The following is a 23,738-nucleotide window of genomic DNA, read 5'->3' on the forward strand; positions in this document are numbered from 1 at the left end:
GTTCATTAGTTTTTAATTTTATTCTAACACATTTTTTTCAATATTTTGAATATACTTGAAATCAGTAATTTAATACAATTTTTATAATTTTAATGTTATAAATTTTTAATATCTCACACCTATTTCGTGTTTTTTAAATATTAAAAAAACACGACTACTGAAAAAAACATTGCTCTTTTGTTCCAGTTTGGTTCCATTGTGATTTTGTATTATCTAGCAAATACCCTGTTGGAATTTTGAAAATCAGACAATTGTTTGCCGATATTACAAGAGCACCCCACTGTACCTCCCAAAACAGTGCCCCAGGGGTACTCCGTTTGTTACCAGTTAATGGTGATGATTGGTCTAGCCTCACATTACTTCACCACTCTAGCGTCACATGCAGTCCCCACATTATTATTAATATATAGCCCATATTATTCAACAAATATTTTTTAAATTTATTTAATACTATTTTATTTAATTTAATGTAAATTTAATTCTATTATTTTTGTAATTTTATTCATTCAATTCAAACCCAGCTAACATAGGGACAGAAGCTCGCAGTTCATTAATTAAATTCATTAAAGTTTATGCTTCAATTGAAAAATTTCCACTACTACATATATTTTTATAATATATATATATATATATATATATATATATATATATATATATATATATATACATATTTATATGGCCTACGATACTCCCAGAAATATAAGAATTCCAATGCGAGTCATTCGTCTAAGTCAATTCGGTTGTTGAGCTCCTATGGTGGAACAAACACACAAAAAACATTGCACTCCTTTTTGGGCAGTCATGTAAATTATTAATATTATTAATAAAAGAAAGGGATTATTAGTTAATATTTAGTAATAAAATTGTGGCACAGAGCAGACCAACGGTGGTGCACCAGGTGGTTGCACACAGCTCCCTCCACAACTCTCTTCTGCTAGAAACGCTCTGTTGTCAATTAATTTACAGATTATTCTATTTAATTTCTAAGTGAATATTATTTTTAGTTATATTTTATATTTGTGTTTTTATTTACTTATTATTTATTATTAAAAGAAGGGGATTATTAGTTAATATTGAGCAATAAACACCAGTCTCATGCATACACGATCAAAATGCCCGTCAAAAAATTATGACTTATTTTTTCTTAAATGTTTATAAACAATAAGTAAGAAGAAGCAACACCAACAAATAAGAGCAAGAAGAAAGAACATGCTTACATGGTCGAACACACTGCCTGTCAAAAAAATTATAAGATTTTTTCTTAAATGTTTATAAACAGTAAACAACAGTAATAATAATTATAAAATAAATTAATACATTTTACTACCGTAATTTATTCACTCAATATCATAACAGAACTTAAAACAAAACTATTTCGTCGCAAACAAATTGATACTGAAAATACTATTGATTATCCATTTAGAATCGTATATATGATTTTGTGTGGCTTTTGGTTACATATATACATATTTTTATATAGCCCATGACATTCCCCGTAATGTAAGGATTCCAATGCAGGTCAAACATCTAAATCGGTTCAGCTGCTGAGCTGATATGGTGGAACAAACATATATACCCTAATAACATTACTCTCCTTTTTGGGCAGTTGTCTAAAAATTATTAATTTTATTGGGCAGTCGTGTAAAAAACCGAGATATATTGATAACCATTAGTCAATCTGTAAGATTTACACAATTAATTTGTTTAATTCAATCAGATTGTCAACATCCAAAAACAGTTTACAGTAGAACAATCATTTTTTAAGTATTGTTTTTTTATGAATTACTTCCATTGACAATAAAATGCAGATTAATTTTAACAAACCCTATAGTATAATTGTGCTAATCGACAGTAAAATTATGAAATATTATAGATATTATACATTTGAATATGTGACAATAGTTCTCAAAGTAAAATACATTTAATTTCTATTCTTTCAAAGAATTTTTGCAGAATTGGCATTCACTTAAAAAAAAAGGGGTGCGTCTGAATGATAATCAATAACATCTGATAAAATTTTATGAATTAAATAAACTCTTTTTCAAAATATTTAAGTGAAAAATAAGTGATCTCTTAATTCTGCAATATTAACATCCATGATCTAACTGAAGTGTTTATTAATAAACTTTCTCCTTTACTCCTTTTCATTTCATTAGTTGTGCTGTGATTTGAAGCAGCTGCAATAACTTACAAGACTTACAGACTTTGGTTTAAAATAGCTGTCATGAGAGGGTATTTCAGATATAATTGAAGAAGGTGGTATATTTTTAGTCGTGATTCTATCATGGAATCAAAGAGGATTGTGATAAATTCTAGCAGTTCATTTAGAATGTGTTTCTTTGTTTGGTACCATAACTGAACAAGTAATAGGTAGCCTAACCTGAGACACAAGCTACTACCCAAAACAGCAAAGAATAATCAGCATCCTCTGAGGAGTGAAGATGCTTCTGATCACTTTTTCATAGACCAAAATACTCTGTTGCACATCAATATGACAAAACCATTAAAATGCTGATGTTATTCAACCTCACAAGTAACACCTTCTTGTTTCCTGCCGCTACAGAGGCTGTGGTGAAGCGAGCATCATTATTTTCTGAAAAAAGCAACACATGACTACTGCCACTTGCACTTCCATTGATTTATTAAAAAACTCAAATTATGCAAAGTAACAAATTAAAATACTCAATTTTTATAGAAATAACAACACATTTTATTCACCATCTCTATTCAGTAAGGATAAATGTGATGTATAAAATGAAATTTTCATAGTGTGCTAGATGAAGATTACTTGCAATAATAAAAGTTCTACCTAACAAAATTCTTTCGTTTTAATGTGTTATCATAAATATTCTTAATGATATCCCTAGCTTGTTTGATCAGCTAGGAACAATTTATGAACCAAAAGATCAGTGTTATTTATAGAATTGATTTAAAAGGTACCTTTTACACTAAAAGAATTGACTTCTTCAATATCACTCGCTTTAAAGAAATTTAACAAGCTTAAAAATTATATTAGAACAAATAAAATACATTGAATATTAGCACAGTATGCGTGTTATGATCTGAAGGTGTGCAGTATTTTTTAGAAAAAACACGAAGGGTAAACTAAATTTCTATACTTTTTGTGTGAATGGGACAGTAAAGCCAGGAAAAGACAGTGAACAGTTACTAAATGGCCCAAAAGAAAAAGGGTCAGGGCCAGCAATGAAAAATGTAGTAAATCTCTTTAACTCAATCTCTTTTACACATAAAATTAAGGAAAGTGAAGCAGTTTTGTTGAAGCTTTGTGGAGTAATGTTACTCGCTACCAGTATCTCGTTCTGAAATTTCCTTTGTTGTTCGAGACAAAAGTAACAGATGTTTTTGACAGCCCGTAAATATCCTGGTCCAAGGATGCTGTATTTAAAAACACCAGTGAATAACCTAATCATCGTGAAACTCCAGGCATGGGACTCGTTCAAAAATATCAGAAATTGAGAAGTTTCTGGGTAATGTTAGAGATGATGGATACGAGTGCACTATAAAATCTGTGATCAAAAGGTTACTGAAAAGTAGGAGATATAATGCAAGCTTGAAGTTACATTTTTTGCATTCTCACCATGACCATTTTCAAGAAAATTTAATGCATTACTTGAAGAACAGAAAAATATTAGGAAATCCTCCTTTACATCATAAGCACCTCAGTTACTGTTCAGGCTTTTTGTATGGCCATCAGATAAGAACCGGAGTCTCCACATGGTTTCACAGGCAGAGCTGTTTCCATTAAACCACACAAGAAGGATGCAATAACTCTAAAGGTTCCCATATCCTTAACACAGATCCAGTGAGAGTCAAGCAAAACTCACAAAACATGGTGATCAAGAATAGAAAACAGGGAAGTTCATGAGAAAGGATTATATACCACAGAAGGACCGTGAAATGAGAAAGAGTAGTTACAAAGCCTGCACTTCCAATGAATGAGGTCCTCCAGGTGGAGGGATCCCTTCCTGTTTACAACAGCTCAGTAGCGGCGTATCCTTACCCAAGATAGGAGCAGAACATCGTTAATCAATGATTTTGTTCACATATGTATATAAACCTTTACAGTTTTCTTACAGAGATTGATAAGTGAATTTCAAGCAATTTTCAGGATGCCAGAAGTTTTATGCCACAAGTTATGTAGTTTATGTAATTTGAATTGCCTGTTAATGTTAAAATTTCATGTACCTTGTCTGAATTAGATAATACTAGTTCTTTATGCATTTTCAGCCAGATAATATGAAATACTTGGGTTTCATTTAATTCCAAAATTCAGGTAAAAATACAATTTTCTATCTTTATTATATGATTTGGATGATCTCAAATCTCATCAGAAGAATCACAAAAATCTATTTTAAAATACACACAAAAATTTTGCTAAATCATATAAGTGTTATAGTGTCAAATTTGAAGGTAGACTACTTGTTCAATTATGAATGAGTCAGTAGCTAATATTATGAGCCAATAGCTTATTGCGTAATGCAAAAAATAAAACAACACATCTATTATTTAATTAATTTATTAAAAATCAGAATTACAAAAATTTACAAAGAAAAGTTACAAGATTTAAGAATTATTTAGACAGTAAAGTTAAATAAAACATCACTAGTAAAATAGTAGGAAAAAACTAATCAAAATTAGATGAAAAATTTCTAATATCTCATGAGAATAATGCTCTATTTGGCTGTAGTTAAAAAAAACATTTTAGTCAAATTTAGTATTATCAATAATAAAAATTTTTTTTTCTTTACTTTTTTATGATTTTCCTGAAATACATTTTTTTATTAAGCAACTAAATAATTTTTAAATAGATTCGTTAAAGAATTTCATGGTGGTAATTCATGTTTGTACATTTTTCTTTTATTCATAAATATATTTAAAGCAATCTTTGAATTTATGAAATTCAAAATTTGGTTTTGAATTTTTCAGAGTAAATTTCTATATAACTGTTTTCCTATACTAGCATAATTGTTCATATGCTTGTTGTTTAATAGTTGTCTTTATCAGCTATATTATTTACCTTAAAAATTGTCTCTTCATTACAATTACTTCCTGAAAAGAGAAGTTTATTTTACTTTATACACATGAATTTATATTTTAATTAATACAAAAAATATTATTTCTAAGGTCTTAAGTGAGAACAAAGGGCTTCTAATCAATAAATAAATATCTTTATTCAATGATATCATTTGGATTATAATTTTTTTTAAATATGTATTTTAATCCAATCCCAGGTACTGTATAATTAATCTTTTATTGTGGCAACTGTAAGCTGAAAGCATGAAATTGATATAGAGGAAAGTAAAGAAATTTTATTTCATTAATTCTTTAGATAATTTAAGTTATAGTACAATAGTTTGCTGAAAGCCATTAAACATATCAGTAAATGCAGTACCTTCAACTCAAAATTCTTGAATTGAATTTTGTGTAGCAGTGAGCTGAGATTATAAGATAATTGTGTTTCCAATGATGTGGGTAGGAACAGGATATAAATAGGCAAATAATAAATGAAGTTTGAATACAATCTGTATGTTTTCATTATAAGATTTGAATATTAAATCAATATGATGTGCCCTGCAAAGAGACATCTACACCTCACATCTCAGTCAAATTTTATACAGACATGAAAACAAAAAATAATACCATAACTGAGTTTTGTTTAATGCATACAGACACAATGACTTCATTTGATATATAAATGATCTTTCAAATAAAACTCTGGCTTTCAATCATTTTAAAACTTAAAATCGCCTGTGTTTATTGCAATGTCATCTGTGACTCAGGTAGTATGTCCAGTGTATTCATTGTTCACAGCCGCTCAATGTTTACAAAAAATGAAACAACGTGATAATCTCAAATTTATAATTTTACTGACTGTGAAATTTTCAAAATATGGACAACTGAACTGAAAGAAAGAAGTGAAACATTAAGCTCAAATATAAAACTTAGAGATTTGCAGTTGTGATCTTGAGGCAATAAGATGTTTTACAATTACCTATCAGTATTGATCTATCAAAAACACCTATTGTGAGGTGGAAGACTGTTGAGGATTGTAAAATACAAAATTAACTTCCACAAGAGGCTTATGTTCATGGCCTTCTTGAAGACAAGACAGTTTTGATTCTGAATTGATGAGTTTCTTGAAGCCAATCTTGAATGGCATCTTCGCATTGTGTTTATGTATGAGTTTACCTTTACCCTGTCAATACAGTAAATTGGCCTAAGTTTCAGGGAAGAATGGTTTAATACCACATATGCTGATATTCATATTGCTGATCTGCAAGTTTACAATTTGCTCATATTAGTAATAGCTAATTCTGTTTTATGTAACTTACTAACTTTATTAGATTCAGTATTTGTATCATTATTTAATTTTGTTTACTTATTTATTCCACGGTCTCACAGGAATTACTTATAGTTGGACTAACAAAAGTCAGTCAATTCTTCCTATCTAGAGCTAAACCGATCTCATCGTAATCCCTTACTTCCGACTTCCCTCCAGACCAAGCCTAATCTAAAAAAACAAAATCTATCTTTTCAATGTCATCTGGGTCTACCAAACAGTCTCATTCCATTGGGTCTCCCAGCCATAACCCTAGCAGCTACTCTTTTGTTCCTATTTGCACAAAATGTTCCACACTGCAAACTGTGGCTTTTGATTTTGCTTATTAATATAAAAATCCATGCTTGAAAATTCTGCCTCCTACCTTACACTATTCTATGATATCTGCGCATGACGTGTTGTCTGATGCGTTCTCTTCTCTGCTTTCTCCCTTCTAAATTAGAACGACTTCTTTTTCTTCTCTGAAATGTGCATATTACATAAAATATTAAGAAAGAATACTCAATTTTTTTCTTTTTTGTTTTAGATAACATTCTAATTCTTATAATATTAAATAAGACAAAATAATAAATCATTATTAAGTATTTGATAATAAGACAAATTCTAGCATATGTCTATGAGATTTTTACGTGATACAACATACGTTTAATTTATATAGGTGGATGTATATATTCGCATATCATCTACAGTGAAATATTTCATACAGTTAAACTACAACTATTTTTGTATTCTGTATTAGGCAGGGTGAGTTTTTATACCTCTTTATATATAGAATATAGATTTCAGGAGCAGAAATCCTGACTTTCTGCTCCTGACTATAGTGGCCTTTTTATAATGCTTCATAGAAAACACCTCTGAACAGCCCAAAGCCAAAATTACTGTCCTTTTGAATCTACTAAAAAAGTGGCTACCTTGTCTGCTACTAGAAAGAGACAGCACACTGCTGCTGACACATCACAGGATTTGTGTCAGGGCTGACACAGAAATTCTTTGAGACCTACACATGAAAGAGGCGATGAAGGATTTGGGAAGAATAGTAGAGGAAAAGTACAATCGACTTATAAAGGGGCTACCTCTGACCAGGGAGGTTAGTCATTTGCTGCCTTGCCTGGTTCCTACATTAATTGTAAGCAAAATTATCAATCTACTCCGAACAAATTTTGCAAAATGTAGCAACAGCCGTCATCGTCTTGGTTTCATTCTAGAGGTAGTGGAAGTTCATAAGTATGTACAGTCGCTTGGGGTGTAGTCATGCTACTGCATTTTGAATTGAAAAGTTAACTCTATTTGAAATAGTTAACTAATGAAAATTTTGTAGATGAATGTGTGTCCAGTCTGTCTGGTATAGTGTTTGGTGGAATCATTGCAATGCAAATGTAAAAACATTAATGACACAATAAAGAATGACCTTTCTTGAAAATTTTGAATTACTGGTCGTGGAAGTTGGTGTTATGCATTTTAACCAGAAAGTCATGACAGAAAATGTTTTTGATTTTATTGTCATCTATAAGTCTGGATAACTAGCTGTTAACTCGGCTGGAAAATGTGCTGCTACAAATCTGAGGGTTTGCTCATACAACATTTTTGAACAGTAGAGAAAGTTTTCTTTTCAAATTATTTAACGTCAAGTAAATTAAATAGCAATCACTGGTAAAATAATTTTGTTTACAAATCTTTGGCCGTTTTGATAAAACATACGTCTGAACTGCTTTTGTTTATCACAGCCAAAATGTGAATTATGGGAAACTATACTATGCTGTCTACAGCACAAGATATAATCTTGCTATTCATATATTTTTAAATTAAAAAAATAGATATGACAAAAAAGGTTTAAACCTTTATAAAATAATAAATTTATAATAAGGCTCATTATTTTATTAGCTTTTAAATTTATAAAGTATCCTTCATCGTAGTTCAATAGTTTAGTTCCAAATGAAAAGTAAAAAACTGAAACACACATATGAAGTGACAAACGACACTTCATATTTATCTTCAGCCAAAGCCTGAGAGCTATAATTTTTTGTATTTCCTAGTATTTCTGTTCAATGTCTGAAATAATTTTTTTAGATTTTACAAATTGGTAGTTTTTTATGAATTTTTTAGATTTACCTCATTCAGTACATTTAAACCTTTGAACAATCTTTCATTGCGTTTCCTTTTCTCATGTTTTTTCTTTGGACTGATACAGTTTATTGTATTAAGTATGTTTCTTGGAGATTTTTCACATAGCCATTTTGCTCTTTTAAGCTTTTTGTCCCTAGAAAACATATAAAACAAATAAACAATTTAAAAATAATCCTTATTTAGTTAAACAATTTGTTCTTCAAAAATATTAAAAATCACAAAATTATGAACAATATGTTATGGGTATTAATAGATTACATTTAATTAGTCTTTACATTTTCATTTATAGTAAGTTAGTCTTTACATTTATAGTAACACTCTTCAATTTGACATACTAGGCATACAAGGCTTATGTAGTTTTATGAATAAAGTACAACACATATTATTTTTTTACTTCTGTTCAGTTAGATCAATTAAATGAAAATAAATTCAGAAAAGTATATTCATAAAAGAAAAATTAATAACTAAACTGGAAAATTACAGAAATACCCTTTACTGGAAAAAAAATACACTTTACTAAAAATTGAATTAATAATGACAATAAAACTACAACTGGATCTTTTGAAAACTTAATTCTTTAGTTCTATAACCATAAAAATTTCTGAAAAAAATTTTACAGGAAAAATGGATGATGAAATATAAGAAGTGAATATTCTGCTTCGCAGTGAGTTTTTTAAGTATATATTAAAAAACTCTGAACATAAAAACAGTGTTTCAAACTCATGAAGGTTGCTATAGAAAAAGGATGAAGAAAAGTTATTCAAAATTATTGTCACGCATGAAGCTAGGTACAAAAATAACTTGAAAGGGGATTTTATCTTGATGCCGATTCAATGCTACACTAGTCTTAAAACTTTCTCTTGAGAATTTTAGTAAAACTTTTTTTATACATACATATATATATATATAAATATATTATTCATATAAAAGACCACAATCACAAAAAAAAACAGTTACAATATTCTTTAAGTAATGCTGACACGAAACAAACTGATTGCTGTAAAAATATGTTACACAAAATTTATAAAAAAAAATACTAATGATTTGATAGTAAATTTTCAGTTGTCCTGACTATAATCGGGAAGCAATGCATTATATATTAACATGCAAACTGATGTTTTAATTATCTAATGTGACCTTAAAAGTTTTTGTTAGGATACTGAAAATCTGTAATAACACAGAAAAAACATGGTAACTTTTAGATAAATGATTCATTCATTTTATTCCAGTATGTTGGAGATTATTTGTTACATACTAAAATCTAAGATCTATACTAAAATCACACACACACACACCTTAACTTTTATTTAAGGTGTTAACTTTTATTAATATTTTTTTTAAATATTTCATATAAATTTGTAATACATATGTAAAACATACATTACATGGAAAAAAAAATAAAACACTTTTTTTAAGTAGATAATCAACTTTAATAATAAGAAGATAATTCGGTACAACTTTTTTCTAGAAGTTTTTGTGAAATTTAGTGTGATTTCATAAACGCAATGTGAAACATAGTTTTTTTGACAAATGCCACAAAAAATGACATTTGTCTCAGTAAGAAAATTCTTACAGAGGATCTATTTTTATCACAGATTATTGTTAAAAAAATTTAATGCTGGTTAAGTTTTTATCAGATTTAGTTTATTGAGCAGATCTTATTGTCTTGTCATTTTCTAATTAACTATAAGAATATCTTAAAAAAGGCTGACCGACATGTCCATGAAGTTTTTATTGAAAAACTGGCAATTCTTAACAACGATTCTGATGATATATGATAGAGATCAAGCCATCAGTCACTTAAACTTTGAAACTCATAGTACTGACCTTATTGTCTTTCAAGATAATGTTAACAAAAACTGAATCAGAAAACACATAAGTTCATCAAATCTGCAACAATATTTGTCTAAAAACTGTGTTGATATTTAAACTCATGATACTATCTATCCCTTTCAGTAGTAAATAATTAAAATTTTACATTGGAATTCCATGTAAAGTATGATGGTTGCCATTTATAATATTCAAAACTATTTGCGATTGTGTATCCTAATTTAGTAAAGTATTGTCTGCTTCTGAAGCAGATGACTACATATAAGGCGTTTTTTACTAGAACAAGGTGTCATATATTTTAAAATCACAATTCACAATGTGTAAAATAACATAAATTTATTTAATACAAAAACATGACAAAAAGATTACTTACTGATTGTCCGATGAAATACCATTAACAAAAATTGGTTTATTAATTATTTCAACTGATCCCAACACAATCATTGATGTTTATGAAATTAAAAATCATTGTGTGAATGTTAATATAGATTTTAGTTTATAATAAATATTTTTTACTTATAAAGTAATTTTGATTGTTAGAAATTAAAAGTTATTTATAGTTCGGGAAAGAAATTCATGTTGTAAAGAGCGGTTAATCGGTTGATAACCTCCAGATGTATTGAGAATATGACGACTTGTTATACAACAGAATATGTTTGAGGAGTTATTAAGCAAACATACTTACCATATTTCCTTTATGAATTTTATTTTGGCCAGAAACAGGTATTACTTTACATTAAAATACTTGTCTATTTTAAATGTTAATTACGTTACATGTAACTAACTAATGTAATGTATTTTTAGGCTGAAGATGTTTCCCATAAATGCTGCAAACACTTTCTTTTAACTGTTATCACATAGTGCTGCCTAGCTGATGAAAATTAAATATTTAATGAAGGGAGTAGAACTGAATATTAAGAAGTATACTTGTTTTATCAATACTTACACTAATAGAGATTGCAATAATCTTTTCTCTTTCTTCCTTTCTTCTATTCTTAATCCCTCATCGGTATCCATATCCTCACATTCTGTTTTAATGGTCATATTGCTAGTTTGTGTATGTACATCCTTACGTAGACCCTGAAAGAATTTAAGTGGTTTATCTATTTCTGTTGTGCAGGTTCAGCAAGGTAAATTAAATATTATTATAAAACTAATATCTATAAAAGTACGGGCTTAATATCAATTTACCCATATGGTGTAAGATTATTCATTAGCAAGCTGATGTAGAAACTAATCATTTCCTACTTATTTCCTTTTAAGCATAAACCTCCTCGATTTCATGATGTACTCCTTTTATGGGCTAATTGTTTCCTCCCTTACTCACTGTTCCTTTTTTCTCTGCATTGATTGGTGGAATCACATAGGACTCTGATTCTACTGCAGCAATGAATGTTTATTAACTGTGGGGGGAAGGTCAAAAATTACCTGGGACGTCTATGGAGTAAGAGGGGGTCACCAACTCCTTTTCCTGCAATTCACAAACTTTTGTTTCATTCTATCATCTAATCTGACATCCTCCTCTGCGTTTATTTATAACATAAATACCATTTCTCTGACATGTACTGGCATTCTTTAACTTGACAAATTTTAATATGGAATTTGGTTTTATACACAGTGTTGGTTTTAATACATACCAGTTGCAACTTATCTAACTATAATGCCAAATGATATCATTGAATGATAAGAATTATTTTATTAAATTTGACTTCAGTCATCAGCATTTATCCTTACTTTTCATCCTTTAATTAATAAGACGATACTTCTTGAGACAGGTGTCATAGAACAATCAAGTTGTAGAATACAGTACCATGTAACCAAGGATATTGCACTTTTTTGTTAATTTTCTTCTACAAAATAAGCAACAGTAAAGGGAAAGTATGTATCAACTACTTCATAATGATAACATACAAAGGTATTTAATTTTTAAACATCCATTTCCTAATATAAATATTTAATTTATGTCTGTGCATTATTATCAATTTATACTGAATTGTATTTCATGACAATGCTGTCAGTAATTACATTAATTGAGATGTTACACATAAAACTAATTCAGTTTGGTTTTATGGAAATCTTGCAAATTTTCTTTATTGAAAGATAAAGAAATGGAAATTTTTTTATTTTGAAGTAACCATTGTTTTCTTCAACTGGATGAGCTTGAAATTACTTCAGCCAAGACCATCCTCACTTTAATGAACAGTAACTGTTTGTCAGTGGATCAATCAAAGCAGCTCTACAAACTGGCCTACAAGTAGTCCTGAGCTGTGAAGTCACTTTACTGTTTCTCGTTATCATACAAAATCATTTAATGAAGAGTCTTAATAAAGAAAATTTAATTACAGGTATGTTAAATCCAACAGTCATAATTTTTATAATGTAAATATTAAATATCAAGAAAACATTTTTTAGGGCACAAATGGATGATATATGGAATTTACTGGTTGTATAAAAAAACCTATTTGAAATAAAGGGTTCAATAAATTAGAAAATATACCTATAAAATTTTTTTTATCTATATTAATTAATAATTAAACTATTCAATAACAACCATGTGCGCTACACATAAATTAAAAATGTTTTATTAGTAATATATTGTTTTTCAAACTTACTTTATTTCTCTGCATAGTGTTCCAGTATGTGTCAATAACATCATAATAACCTTCTTCTTGGTCTTCTGGCTTAAGTTTTTTTTTAAAATTAGAACAATGTTTCGTAAACATTTTGTGTAAGTTTCTATCAACTCTATGCTTATCTATTTTATCTTTACCACTTCTCTGTACAAATTTTCTGCATAAAGGCGGTTCAAGTTCAGACTCCTCAGTCTCAGATAGCTCGTCTTGAGTTCTTTTACTTTGAAGTAACAATCTAAAAGTAAAGTAGCCATAAGAGTTTTATACATTTATAATTAAAATATTTAATTTTTTTTATTGTTTTAGAAAACACATTTAAGCATTATATTTCAATAATTAAGATTTTACATACATGTTAAACTGACCAACTTTAATGTAGTCAATTAAGTTCTGTCATTTATAGAAAAAATGGAAAGTAGAAACCTCTCTGAGGGAGAAATACTTGTTTTAAATAAAGTGGGACTCTTCACCATACTATGGTAATTAAAAGGGATAAGTCCAAATTCAGAAGAGGTAGTTGATTTAGAAAGTAGCTTAACAGACTAAAATGAAGCAGAGATGTTACCCTACAAAGAAAAAAACTATTTCTGAACTAAACAGAAGAAGAAAAGTTGAGCAACACCTTGCTCAACAAGGAAAAACAGATGAAGAAGAAATACTAATGAATATATTTGGCAACAATCCATAAGTAAAGAAAAAACATAGCTGTATTTTACACTAGAAAATACAGCTAGAAAATACAAATATCTAAAATAACATTTTTTTATATTTGACTAGATCCTACTTTGAAGCTGGCCTCTGTGGCGTGAGTGGTAACATCTCGGCCTTTCACCCAGAGATCCTGGGTTCGAATCCCGGTCAGGCATGGCATTTTTCACACACGCTACAGAACATTCATCTCATCTTCTACGAAATGAATTGCTTAACTGCGGACCAGGAGTTAAAAAAGATCCCTCTGAAAGCCTTCAACCATTAAGTTATTTTTTAACAATTTTTTTCAGACAATTTTTATAGTTATTTTATCTGAAAACCAAATTTGAAAAAAATAATGTAAATTAATATTTATTTAATAAATGGTTAATAAAACTTTCATTTATTATTGACTTATGTTAACAATAATTTAGTGTTGTAATTTAATGGACTATGTATACTTTAATTTAATGTGCACTTGATGATCACATCAATCGCAATTTTACTGCATGCTGTTGGCATTTAATTAATGACTAATGACTGCAATAGTTTATGGTACTCAAAAAATTTATTTAAAATGTATTAATTCAAAAAAAGTTCACAAGAAAAATAAAATCATGATGTTCTTTAAGTTGGAATATAGAGTTTCAGAATTTACATAAAAGTGGTAAACTAGATAATTTATATGAGGAATGGTTAGGTTATAAAATTAGATGCTATAAGATTCAGTGAAGCAAAAGGGAAGAAAAGTAAGATCTCTGGTCAGGATATTATCAAGTAATTAATACAGAATAAGATAAAGAGAATGCAGTAGTAGAAGTAAAAATTACTAAGCATATAGGAATGAAGAAAATGATTAAAAACAAGTGAAAAAATAATTTTTGTTAGGATAAGTTTAAAGTCTGAGTCTGCTTGTATAGTGCAGATTTAAATGCCAGACTTTTCAGCAAAAATTGAAGAAACAGAAAAATATACAGGAAGAAATAGATTATCTAATAATATATGTAAAAGAAAATGGAAGTCGATTAATTGTAGAAGCCAAGAATGCCACATTAGTAGGACGATTGGAAAACAGAAGAGTACGGGTTTGTGGCCTCAGTCAGAGATACATGTGGATGAGGCCAGGAGATAAAGGAAGGTATCAGGTAATTATATAAAGGTTAGCCAGGTATTTTTAACCAAATTATGGACTGTTGAATACATCCAGGAGCAAACATTGATTGTGACCAATTGAGTAGAGATGAATCATAGGTGAACTAAGGAAATTAACGAAAATCACCAGAAAACAAAGAAATGAAATACAGGTGAGCAAACAAATGTATTATACTAGGTTACATTAAAAATGTTTAAGTAAATAAATATAAATTAAATTCAATAATTGTATAATAATAGAAGTTAAATTTAAAAACCCATAGGTACAGGCCTAGGCTATTAAAAAACTAGATTTAAGTAAATAAGATTTATTTTTTAATTGTACATGAATTGGGCACCTATAGTAAGAAGAGATAATGAAGAAAGTTAAGTTTAATTATAAAAAGAAGTGAAAAGTACATGTAGCCTTTACTGATGATTTTTAATTTGTATGTAGAAGAAACAATATAGGAATAGAAAATAATAATTATTTACCCTACTTTTCAAATTATTATTGAGGGTTAAATGATTATTTTCAATTAATATGAGTTAAAAGAAATAGTGAATTTTATGGTAAACAAAAGAGATGAAATATGACAGAAAGGAGGATGAGTTAAATATTAGATATAAGAACACAGTACTGTCATAGAATTTTGCCATGTAGTAAAACTGGAATATTTTTAGTGAAAAAAGCATCTTGAGGATGCTTCTACAGCACAGATAAAACATTTAAGTGTGTGTCTTAGAAGCCACAACATCTAAGCAAGATTGTGATGGATGGAGCTAAATGTGTCATATTTAGTATGTTTCCTACTTATTTGAAAGATGTTTATTTATTATCCATTTTGCTTATGATTATGTCTATATATTTAAAGTTTATTTACTTACGACTGGCATTGTTAACAACAGTGCACTGGATATCCGCTAAAGAGGAGAAATTAATTAGTTTCAAAAGGCATTCAGAAGAAATGTTCTATTATTTTGAAATTAAAATTATATATTTGTAATATGTACTTTTAATACAGTGTTCAAAAAGTGACGCAAACTTATGGAAGGTTTTTCCTTCTTTTGTTGCTGGTTTAATTGAACAAAAATAAGTTTCACAATGCAGAAGAGAAAATTCACTGTTTCCCAATATATTAGATGTGCCAGTTATGCCTAGAATCAGAATGCCTTTACAAAAAAGTATAGTGTGGATGTACCAAACAAGTTCTCCATCAAACGGCTGTACGACAAGTTCAAGAGGCAGGGAATATGACAGAAGCAGCCAAAAGTGCTAACAGCAGACAAGTTGATCGACTTGCAAGCTGCATATTCTGTTAGCTCCAAGAAGCCTGAGTGACGCCTATTTAGACAGTCTGGTGTTTCCATTGGTAGTGCCCACATGGCATTGTCAAGTGTTTAAAGATGCATCTGTACAGAATGTGTTGTTGACAAGTTGTTACCTGCAGACATTGGAAAATATGTAGCTTTCATTCTGTCAGCAGTTCATATTATCTGTAACGCCAGATGAGGAAGAACTCTATGATCGATCTTGGTCTAAGGCATGGTTCCTCCTTGATGGATATGTGAATGCACAGAATTCATGCATCTGGTGTATGGAAAATCCACATCAGCTGGATGAGTCTCCTCTGTACAGATAAAAAGTGGGTGTTTGGTGTGCAATTTCATGAAGGCGAATTTTCATGATATTCTTTCATGGAACAGTGAACAGCGAGTGCTAAGTACAGAGAGTGCAACAATTTATAACATTATACCTGTAGACTGGGTAGACTACATGTAGTTTCAGCAGGATAATGCTACAACTCAAACAGCCAACAACACTATGACTTTCTTCGATCAGTGTTTTCATGGACAAGTGATTTCAAAGCAGTTGTGGTCTCCTCGGTCTTCTGATTTATCCCCTCTTGACTTTTTCTGGTGGGGATACCTTAAGGATGCTCTACAAAACTCATCCTCACACATTCCTGAATTGCAGAGTGAAATTGAACAATGTGTTGCTGCAATTCCTCAACAAACGATACAACATGTTTAAGAGCATGCAATGTCGTATTCAATTATGTGAATCGCATAATCGAGGCCACTTTCAACAAATATTGTAACTTACTCATTTTCCAATAAGGTGCATCACTTTTTGAACACCCTGCTTATAACACAAAATCAAGCTATATTAAATGTATCACTATACAATATAAAATTAAGTTTTTGTTTCCATTTTTACATAAATCTGATGTTCATAATGCCTCTGATGAACTCAGAGGTTTCTGCAAGAATAAGAATATGTAAAAGTATGATGAATAAAAGTTAACTATTACAGTTTTTAACATGACAAACAGCTACTGTTGTGAAATTATCCTCTTTAAGTTGTTTATATCGAGGACTCGTATAATAAGTGCTATCATTTTCTTCTTCTGAACTTTCTATTGAACTATCTGCCTTCATTTAGAAAAAGTTTACCACAAATATTTATCTACATTTATTTTTTAACTGTTCATCTGAAAAACGATGCATAAAAAGATAATAATGATAATGAATACAAATTCAGTCAGATTTTCTTAATACAGTATACTATGTATAATGTTAATATGAACTCAGAGCATATTAAATAATTTATATAGTTTTTTTTTACATATTAGCTATTTACACAATTTTTAAAAAATACAAACGAATTTCAGAAAATCTACGCGCATCTTTCTTAACTTAACATTTTTTTATATTAATTACCCTGAATTAAACTGCTAAATCTTTAAAAGAATAATTTTTATTAAAGAAATAAAATAAAATTCAATAAATAACCCTTTACGATGATGACTTGATCTTGGCATTCAGAAACCAAAATATTATTGCACTTCAATCACTAGTTTGGTTTTTTGTAACTTTTGGATAGGAAACAATCCTGGATGATTTCATTACGAGTTGCCATACCCAATGAACTCCACTAAAGAAGCAGCCACCCTACCAGCTAACAGAAGTTTCCAACATGATACCACAAATGATGTCTGGGCAGTGTCTAATATAACCTCCATAGGACCCATATGATTAAAAATAGGGAACGGGGATGATTCAGCCAAAATAGAGAATACCTCTCTCAGGGTGCAATCTACCTTCTTTCTCAGGACCAAATGAAATTGATAGTTCAGTTCATTCCATATAAAACAGGAAAGAAAAGCTAAGTAATGCAAAAATTATTTGTTATTATTAATTTTTACTGTGTAAATTTAGATACATTCATATTTTGGAATCGTACTGTATTAACCATCACCAGTAATTTTGGCTGCTCAGTAAGTAAAATTTTTGACAAGAGTATTTTACAATTACTCCTGGCATAATTCAGATTGCTTGTTAGTAGACTTCAAAATTTTAATATAAATCAGCAACAGAAACTTTTCCATTACAGAAGCATTTTTTCTACTCACATTTACAATACAGCAGCAATATTGATATTTTGAATGTATTTTCTCAAACATGGTACCGCTGATATGTAAAGTAAATAAACAATTAATATAATTCACCTTGCCAGCATGTTGATACGTTCTCTAGATCTTTTGGCTTACTTGAAAGCCATCATCAGGAGTTAAAATTAATGCATTAAAGTCAAAGTTTAAAAATCATAGTTAAAATTTAAAAACAGTCATGACTGTCCTGGTCCTACTAGTATACTGAAGGAATATTCATAACTCTGGTGGATTAAAATGAAATAAAACGGAACCATGTTATAAAAGAGATAATTATTATATTAAATTATTACTTCTTTATACTTATGTTTAGTATGTCTAAATAATACATTGTCTAAAAATTTTTGGTCATTAAATATTTATTATTACAATATATATGATATTTTTCCAAATTAGAAATATTATAATATTTGTAAGAAATATTTAAGATTTTCATGAAATTATTATGATTGTATGACCGTATTCTATTATATGTTTGGCAAAGTTAGAGTTTTCTGGTTTATTATTTTTAATGCTATTTATATGCTCTTTAGCACGTGTGGACAATTTGCGATTGGTCATACCCACATATATCAATTCACAATCATCACAAACAAGACTGTATACTCCCTGTTTATCAAATTGGAATCATTATATGATTTTTTATGAAAATTATTATTAATATATTTAATTAATTTGTTATTAGTAGTATAAAGCCATTTAAAGCCACAAGCATGTTAAGCCATTTTTTTAATATATTTTTTATTTAATAAATAAATTTAAATTTATTTAAATAAATTTTTTTATTTATTTTATTATATAATTTGTTTATAGTACCAACATTATAACCGTTAGCAGCAACAATGTTTTTAATTATCTCAAAATGTTTATACTGTCACTAGTTTAAAGATGAAAATGCAAGATTGCCACTTCTGACAACAAAAATTTAAATAAAAAATACACACTAATTAACACACACACTTCTATAACAAAACAAATCTAGAAAAAGTCAAAGAATTCTGAGTTAAATTAGAAGAAATCCTCAAAATCCGGTACTCTTTTAGAATTTCCCCCCAAACTTTTTCTATTTTTTAAAATGACTTTGCAATATTATAATTCATTAAAAATGCATGTATTCTAATGATTAGATAAAATTATTTAGAAGAAACAGTTGTATGGTTAAAAATTCATATAATATAATTTTGAATAAAACATAACATTTATTATAAATAGTAATTACGATTACTTTTATAAACACAATACAATACTTATTTTATTAAACGATAATTTTACTATAGGATGAAACTCACTAATAAGTTAAAGTATAAAATTGAACAAATCTTCCTCATCCTTATGTTGGTGACGCCATATAAATTCACATAAATAAGAATCCAACAAACTCTATTACCCATCATTAACGATTGCATCATTGTTGTATATAATTTGTATAATTAATGTTAATTAGACGAGGTCTGGGAGCGAAGCAAGCATAGGTTATGTAGATATTTATTTACTAACAGCATAAGCTAATTCACAAAAATACAATATATATGTGACTTACAAGTCCAAGATGAATTAAAAAAACAACAGTAATAATTACTTATTTAGAAGACCAGATACAATAAATAATAACAGGTTGAACATCAGCTCAATTTAACAATATAAAAAGTACCGGTAATAAAATATCATAACAGTAATAAAATGCCAACAACAATAACTATAGGCATACACTAAGATATAATGACTAAGGTTATAACAGCAATATATTCTTAAAGGAGTTATCAATAACAAATTAGCAATATATTTCTACAATTCAAAACAATAAAAGGAAGACATGTGATAATCGATGACCCAAATGCAACAATAATAATAAGATAAACAAACACGTAACAAAATATGGATGAGCTGAAATCAGTAAGATTAAATTAGCGATAAATAAACATATTCACAATGAAAACAGAGTGCAGTAACACACTACAAAGATTTAAATATTCTTTTCAGGTTATAGCTGCTATCATAAAAGAAGTCATGAAGCAGAGAGACCAAGTTGCCAAGTCTGTGAAGTCGTGGAATAGTACTATGCAGCTCGTAACTAGTAGAACACACATGACGGCCGAACAGGTGTGATGAATGAATCGGGCATGGAATTCTGATATCAAGCAGCTCAAGCAATTCAGGCAGTCCACCTCGCTGATCAGAGCTCTACAGAGAAACATAACATAATGCAAACATAGCCTCTTCTCAGCAATGGCTCCAGCCCCATGATCTGCGCCACAGCACCCAGCAGCACAGACCGGTATTCAAAGCCAAATCCAACACCAACAACTTGCAAAAATCTGTTCTGAATCCTCTGGAGTCGCTGGATGTGTCCAGTCCAATGGGCGACCAAACAACACTCCCAAACTACAGAACTGATCTAACAAGAACAATAAAAACCATCTTCATCGCCTCCACACTAAGACCCCTCTTGGACATTCTAATGAGAATACCCAGAGCTCAAGCAGCGCTGCTAGTAATAGCATCGATGAGATCCTCAGGATTGAGATTGTACAAAATAGTGATCCCCAAGTCATGAATGGATGACTCACACCTTAGTGTAGTTCCATTAAATGTGTACTCAAACAGAAGGGCACCAGAAGAAAGAGAAAAAGTGACCACAATGCACTTGCCAGCATTAATCCTCATATAATTCAATGGCACACCGTAAGTCAATTTTAGTGAGACAGTGCTGAAGACGATGGCAATCATCCATAGAGGAGACAGAAGTGTAGATCTTAATGTCATCAGAAAACAACAGGCACTCAACATTGATGTAGTCCACAATATCATTCAAAAAGATGGTAAATAAGAAGAGTCCCATATGAGAGCCTAATGGAATTCCGGATATTGTGACAAAAGCTCATGAAGCACCAATAAATTTAACAGTGAGTGTCCAGTCAGCAAGATAGGAGTGAAACCATTGAAGAAGACTGCCCAAGATGCCATAAGCTTTTAACTTAGCAAGGAGATGTCTATGATGATGGTGTCAAATGCCTTAGAGGAGTCGTTGTAAACACTATCAACCTGCTTACCTTCTCTGAAAAAAGAATGAATAATATAGTGTTTGTAAGGAACGAGGTTTGTAATGATGGATCTGCCACACGAAAAACCATGCTGCTCTTGCTTCATGAAACAACCACAGTAGAAGCCAATATATATAATTGAGCATGAGGGACTCAAAAACCTTACCCAAGTCTGGGTGGATAACAATGGATTGATAGTTCTGTACTTCAGCAACATAAGAAGATTTATGAGTAGAAACTACATAACTGGTCTTGAGTCTGTCTGGGAAGACTCCAAGTTCTAAAAGTCTATTAAAAATTATTGTAAGTTGAGGTGCAAGTAACTTACTGCACCGCTTGAAAATCAGTGGCGGTATTTCAACAGGTTCCACACCCTTATAAAGATCAAGAGAGGACAGTTTACGCTCAACATCAATCTCATCCAGCACACACCCAGAGAGATTTAAAGAAGTTTCAAACAGGTAATGAGGAGTATGAGTATCGTCTTGAGCATATTCAGAGGAGAAATGGTCAGCAAAAAGATTGCAGATTCCAGAAGGGGAAGACTTGAAGCTGCCACTGAGGTAGTAAGTTTCTGCAGTACTTGAGGAATCTTTCATGCTATTAAAGAAGCTCCAAAAAGATCTGACATTCAGAGGGATAGCGCTATTAACACGGGAGATATACTCAGCATAACGCTTAGAGCTCAGATCCTTGCACACTGATCGCAGCCGACAAAATTCAAAGTAATCACTGGGATCAAAAGAAGTTTTAAACTTCTTATGGACTACTTTCTTTACATATGATTTGTAGATATATGTACAATTCATCATATTTCAATACAATAAAAATAGAAAATATTTTGGGGGAAATTCTGAAAAAGTACCCAAAATCCCAGTAAAACATGTGAAAATTCTACTAGGTGGATTTCAACAATCAACTTGGTTCTGAAAAAAAGTTCTCTAACATAATCAGTAAATATCCAGCTCACAAGAGAACTAACGAGAATGATGAAAGATTAGTCAAACTCTGTGAAAGCCTAAACTTAAAAAATCATATCAACCCACATTAAAGCCATACCAAGCAAAAACTTGTTTTCCAAAATACAATTTAATCACGTAGCCATCTCTTGAAATTGCCAGAAAGAGATCCAAATGTGAAAGTCTGAATAAATGTAAACTAACCCTCCCAAATCAAAACTAACATTCCCCTGTTGTGGGAAGGCTTAGTTAAGCCTGCCCAAAAGATTTCACCATTAGACTTTTGCAAAAATCATGAATGGTAGAACAAAGAATATGAAAAATGAGATTAACGAAAGGTTTCTAGCCTGGAAAGTAGAGATTCCAAACAAAAATCTAAAAAAAGGGCCAAAAACTAAGAAAAATAGAACACCAAACAGTAAGAAAAATCAAGAGAAAACACATAAAAGAACAAATAACTGAAATGGAAGAAAATTTCAAGAAAAAATACAGAATTATTTTATTTTGGGCATTTAAAAGTAAAATCAGCTCCAACTTGCAACTTTAAAAGAAAAGATGGCATACTAGCCTTGAATAAGAAGATTAAGAAACCCTGGCTAAGTAATTTTAAAATTTATTAAACTGTAAAACCCCAAATAAAAACGAAACTTTAGCTTCAAAACACAGAATCATGACCAGACAAAGAAGAAATAAACATATTGATCACCTTACTAAAAAAAACAACAAAGCATCAGTGAAGATGGCATAATAGCAGAATTATGGAAGCTTGCAGATGAAAAACTTATAAGAGAAACAACCAGACTTCCAGAAAATATGGACAGAAGAAAAAGTCCCAAATGGCTGGTTTGTCACATTAATTCATCCATTGCACAATCAAGGCCCAAAAACTGATGCCAATAACTACAGAGGAATCTCAATATACAGTCAATATATATTGAGTCAATCTCAGATTGACTCAAAACTTGGTAAATATGAAGGTGGGTTCAGAAGAGATAGAGCTTATGCAGAACAAATCCTAAGCAAAAAATGATACTAAAATATTACAACACAAGGCCGAAAGACCTTTATTTAATTCACTGATTTTCAAAATGCTAATGATTTAGTGGACAGAGAAATCTTATTTGACAAAATAAAAAAATCAAGATGACCAAAAAACTATAAATTTAATTCAACTCACTTTAACCAGCACTGTATCTAAAGTCAAGTTTCTAGATGAAATCAGCAAACCACTCCAAATAAAAGCAGGAATAAGAAAAGGAAATGGTCTTTCATCAGTGCTTTTTAACTCTTAGATAAACAGATCATGAAAACCTTCCGAGGAAAATAATGACTCTAGTGTACAAATGGGAACAAAGAACCAGAAAATTGTCTAGCTTTTACCAACGATTTAGTGCTCTTACAGAATCAGAACAAGTAACCAACCAAATTAACCAATTAAGAGAAATAGCTGGAAAAAAACAGGCTTGCAGATCTTTCCAAAGACAGAAGTGATTACAAGTGTCAGTAAATATCCC

General features: G+C 30.1%; 1 protein-coding gene across 1 annotated transcript; it reads right to left on the bottom strand.

Moving 5' to 3' along the window:
* Nucleotides 1-4,844: 4,844 nt before the first annotated feature.
* LOC142322825 (uncharacterized) lies at nucleotides 4,845-19,613 on the bottom strand. The gene is made up of 6 exons (XM_075361896.1): nucleotides 19,514-19,613; nucleotides 12,928-13,183; nucleotides 11,262-11,395; nucleotides 8,471-8,618; nucleotides 6,726-6,822; nucleotides 4,845-5,070 (listed from the first exon to the last, which is right to left on the bottom strand). Exons 2-5 carry the CDS (start codon nucleotides 13,036-13,038, stop codon nucleotides 6,727-6,729), a joined length of 489 nt encoding a protein of 162 aa, XP_075218011.1. The 5' UTR covers nucleotides 13,039-13,183; nucleotides 19,514-19,613; the 3' UTR covers nucleotides 4,845-5,070; nucleotide 6,726.
* Nucleotides 19,614-23,738: the final 4,125 nt, after the last annotated feature.

The sequence above is a fragment of the Lycorma delicatula genome, chromosome 4, assembly GCF_047948215.1.
Source record: "Lycorma delicatula isolate Av1 chromosome 4, ASM4794821v1, whole genome shotgun sequence".
Lineage (NCBI taxonomy): Eukaryota > Metazoa > Arthropoda > Insecta > Hemiptera > Fulgoridae > Lycorma > Lycorma delicatula.

Coding starts and splice junctions, on each gene's coding strand:
- LOC142322825 (XM_075361896.1), bottom strand. CDS start 13,038: ATGTTTACGAAACATTGTTCTAATTTTAAAAAAAAACTTAAGCCAGAA. Junction 11,396..12,927: donor ACACTATGCAGAGAAATAAA/GTAAGTTTGAAA, acceptor AAATTCTTTCAG/GGTCTACGTAAGGATGTACA. Junction 6,823..8,470: donor GTTTAAATGTACTGAATGAG/GTAAATCTAAAA, acceptor TGCACATTTCAG/AGAAGAAAAAGAAGTCGTTC.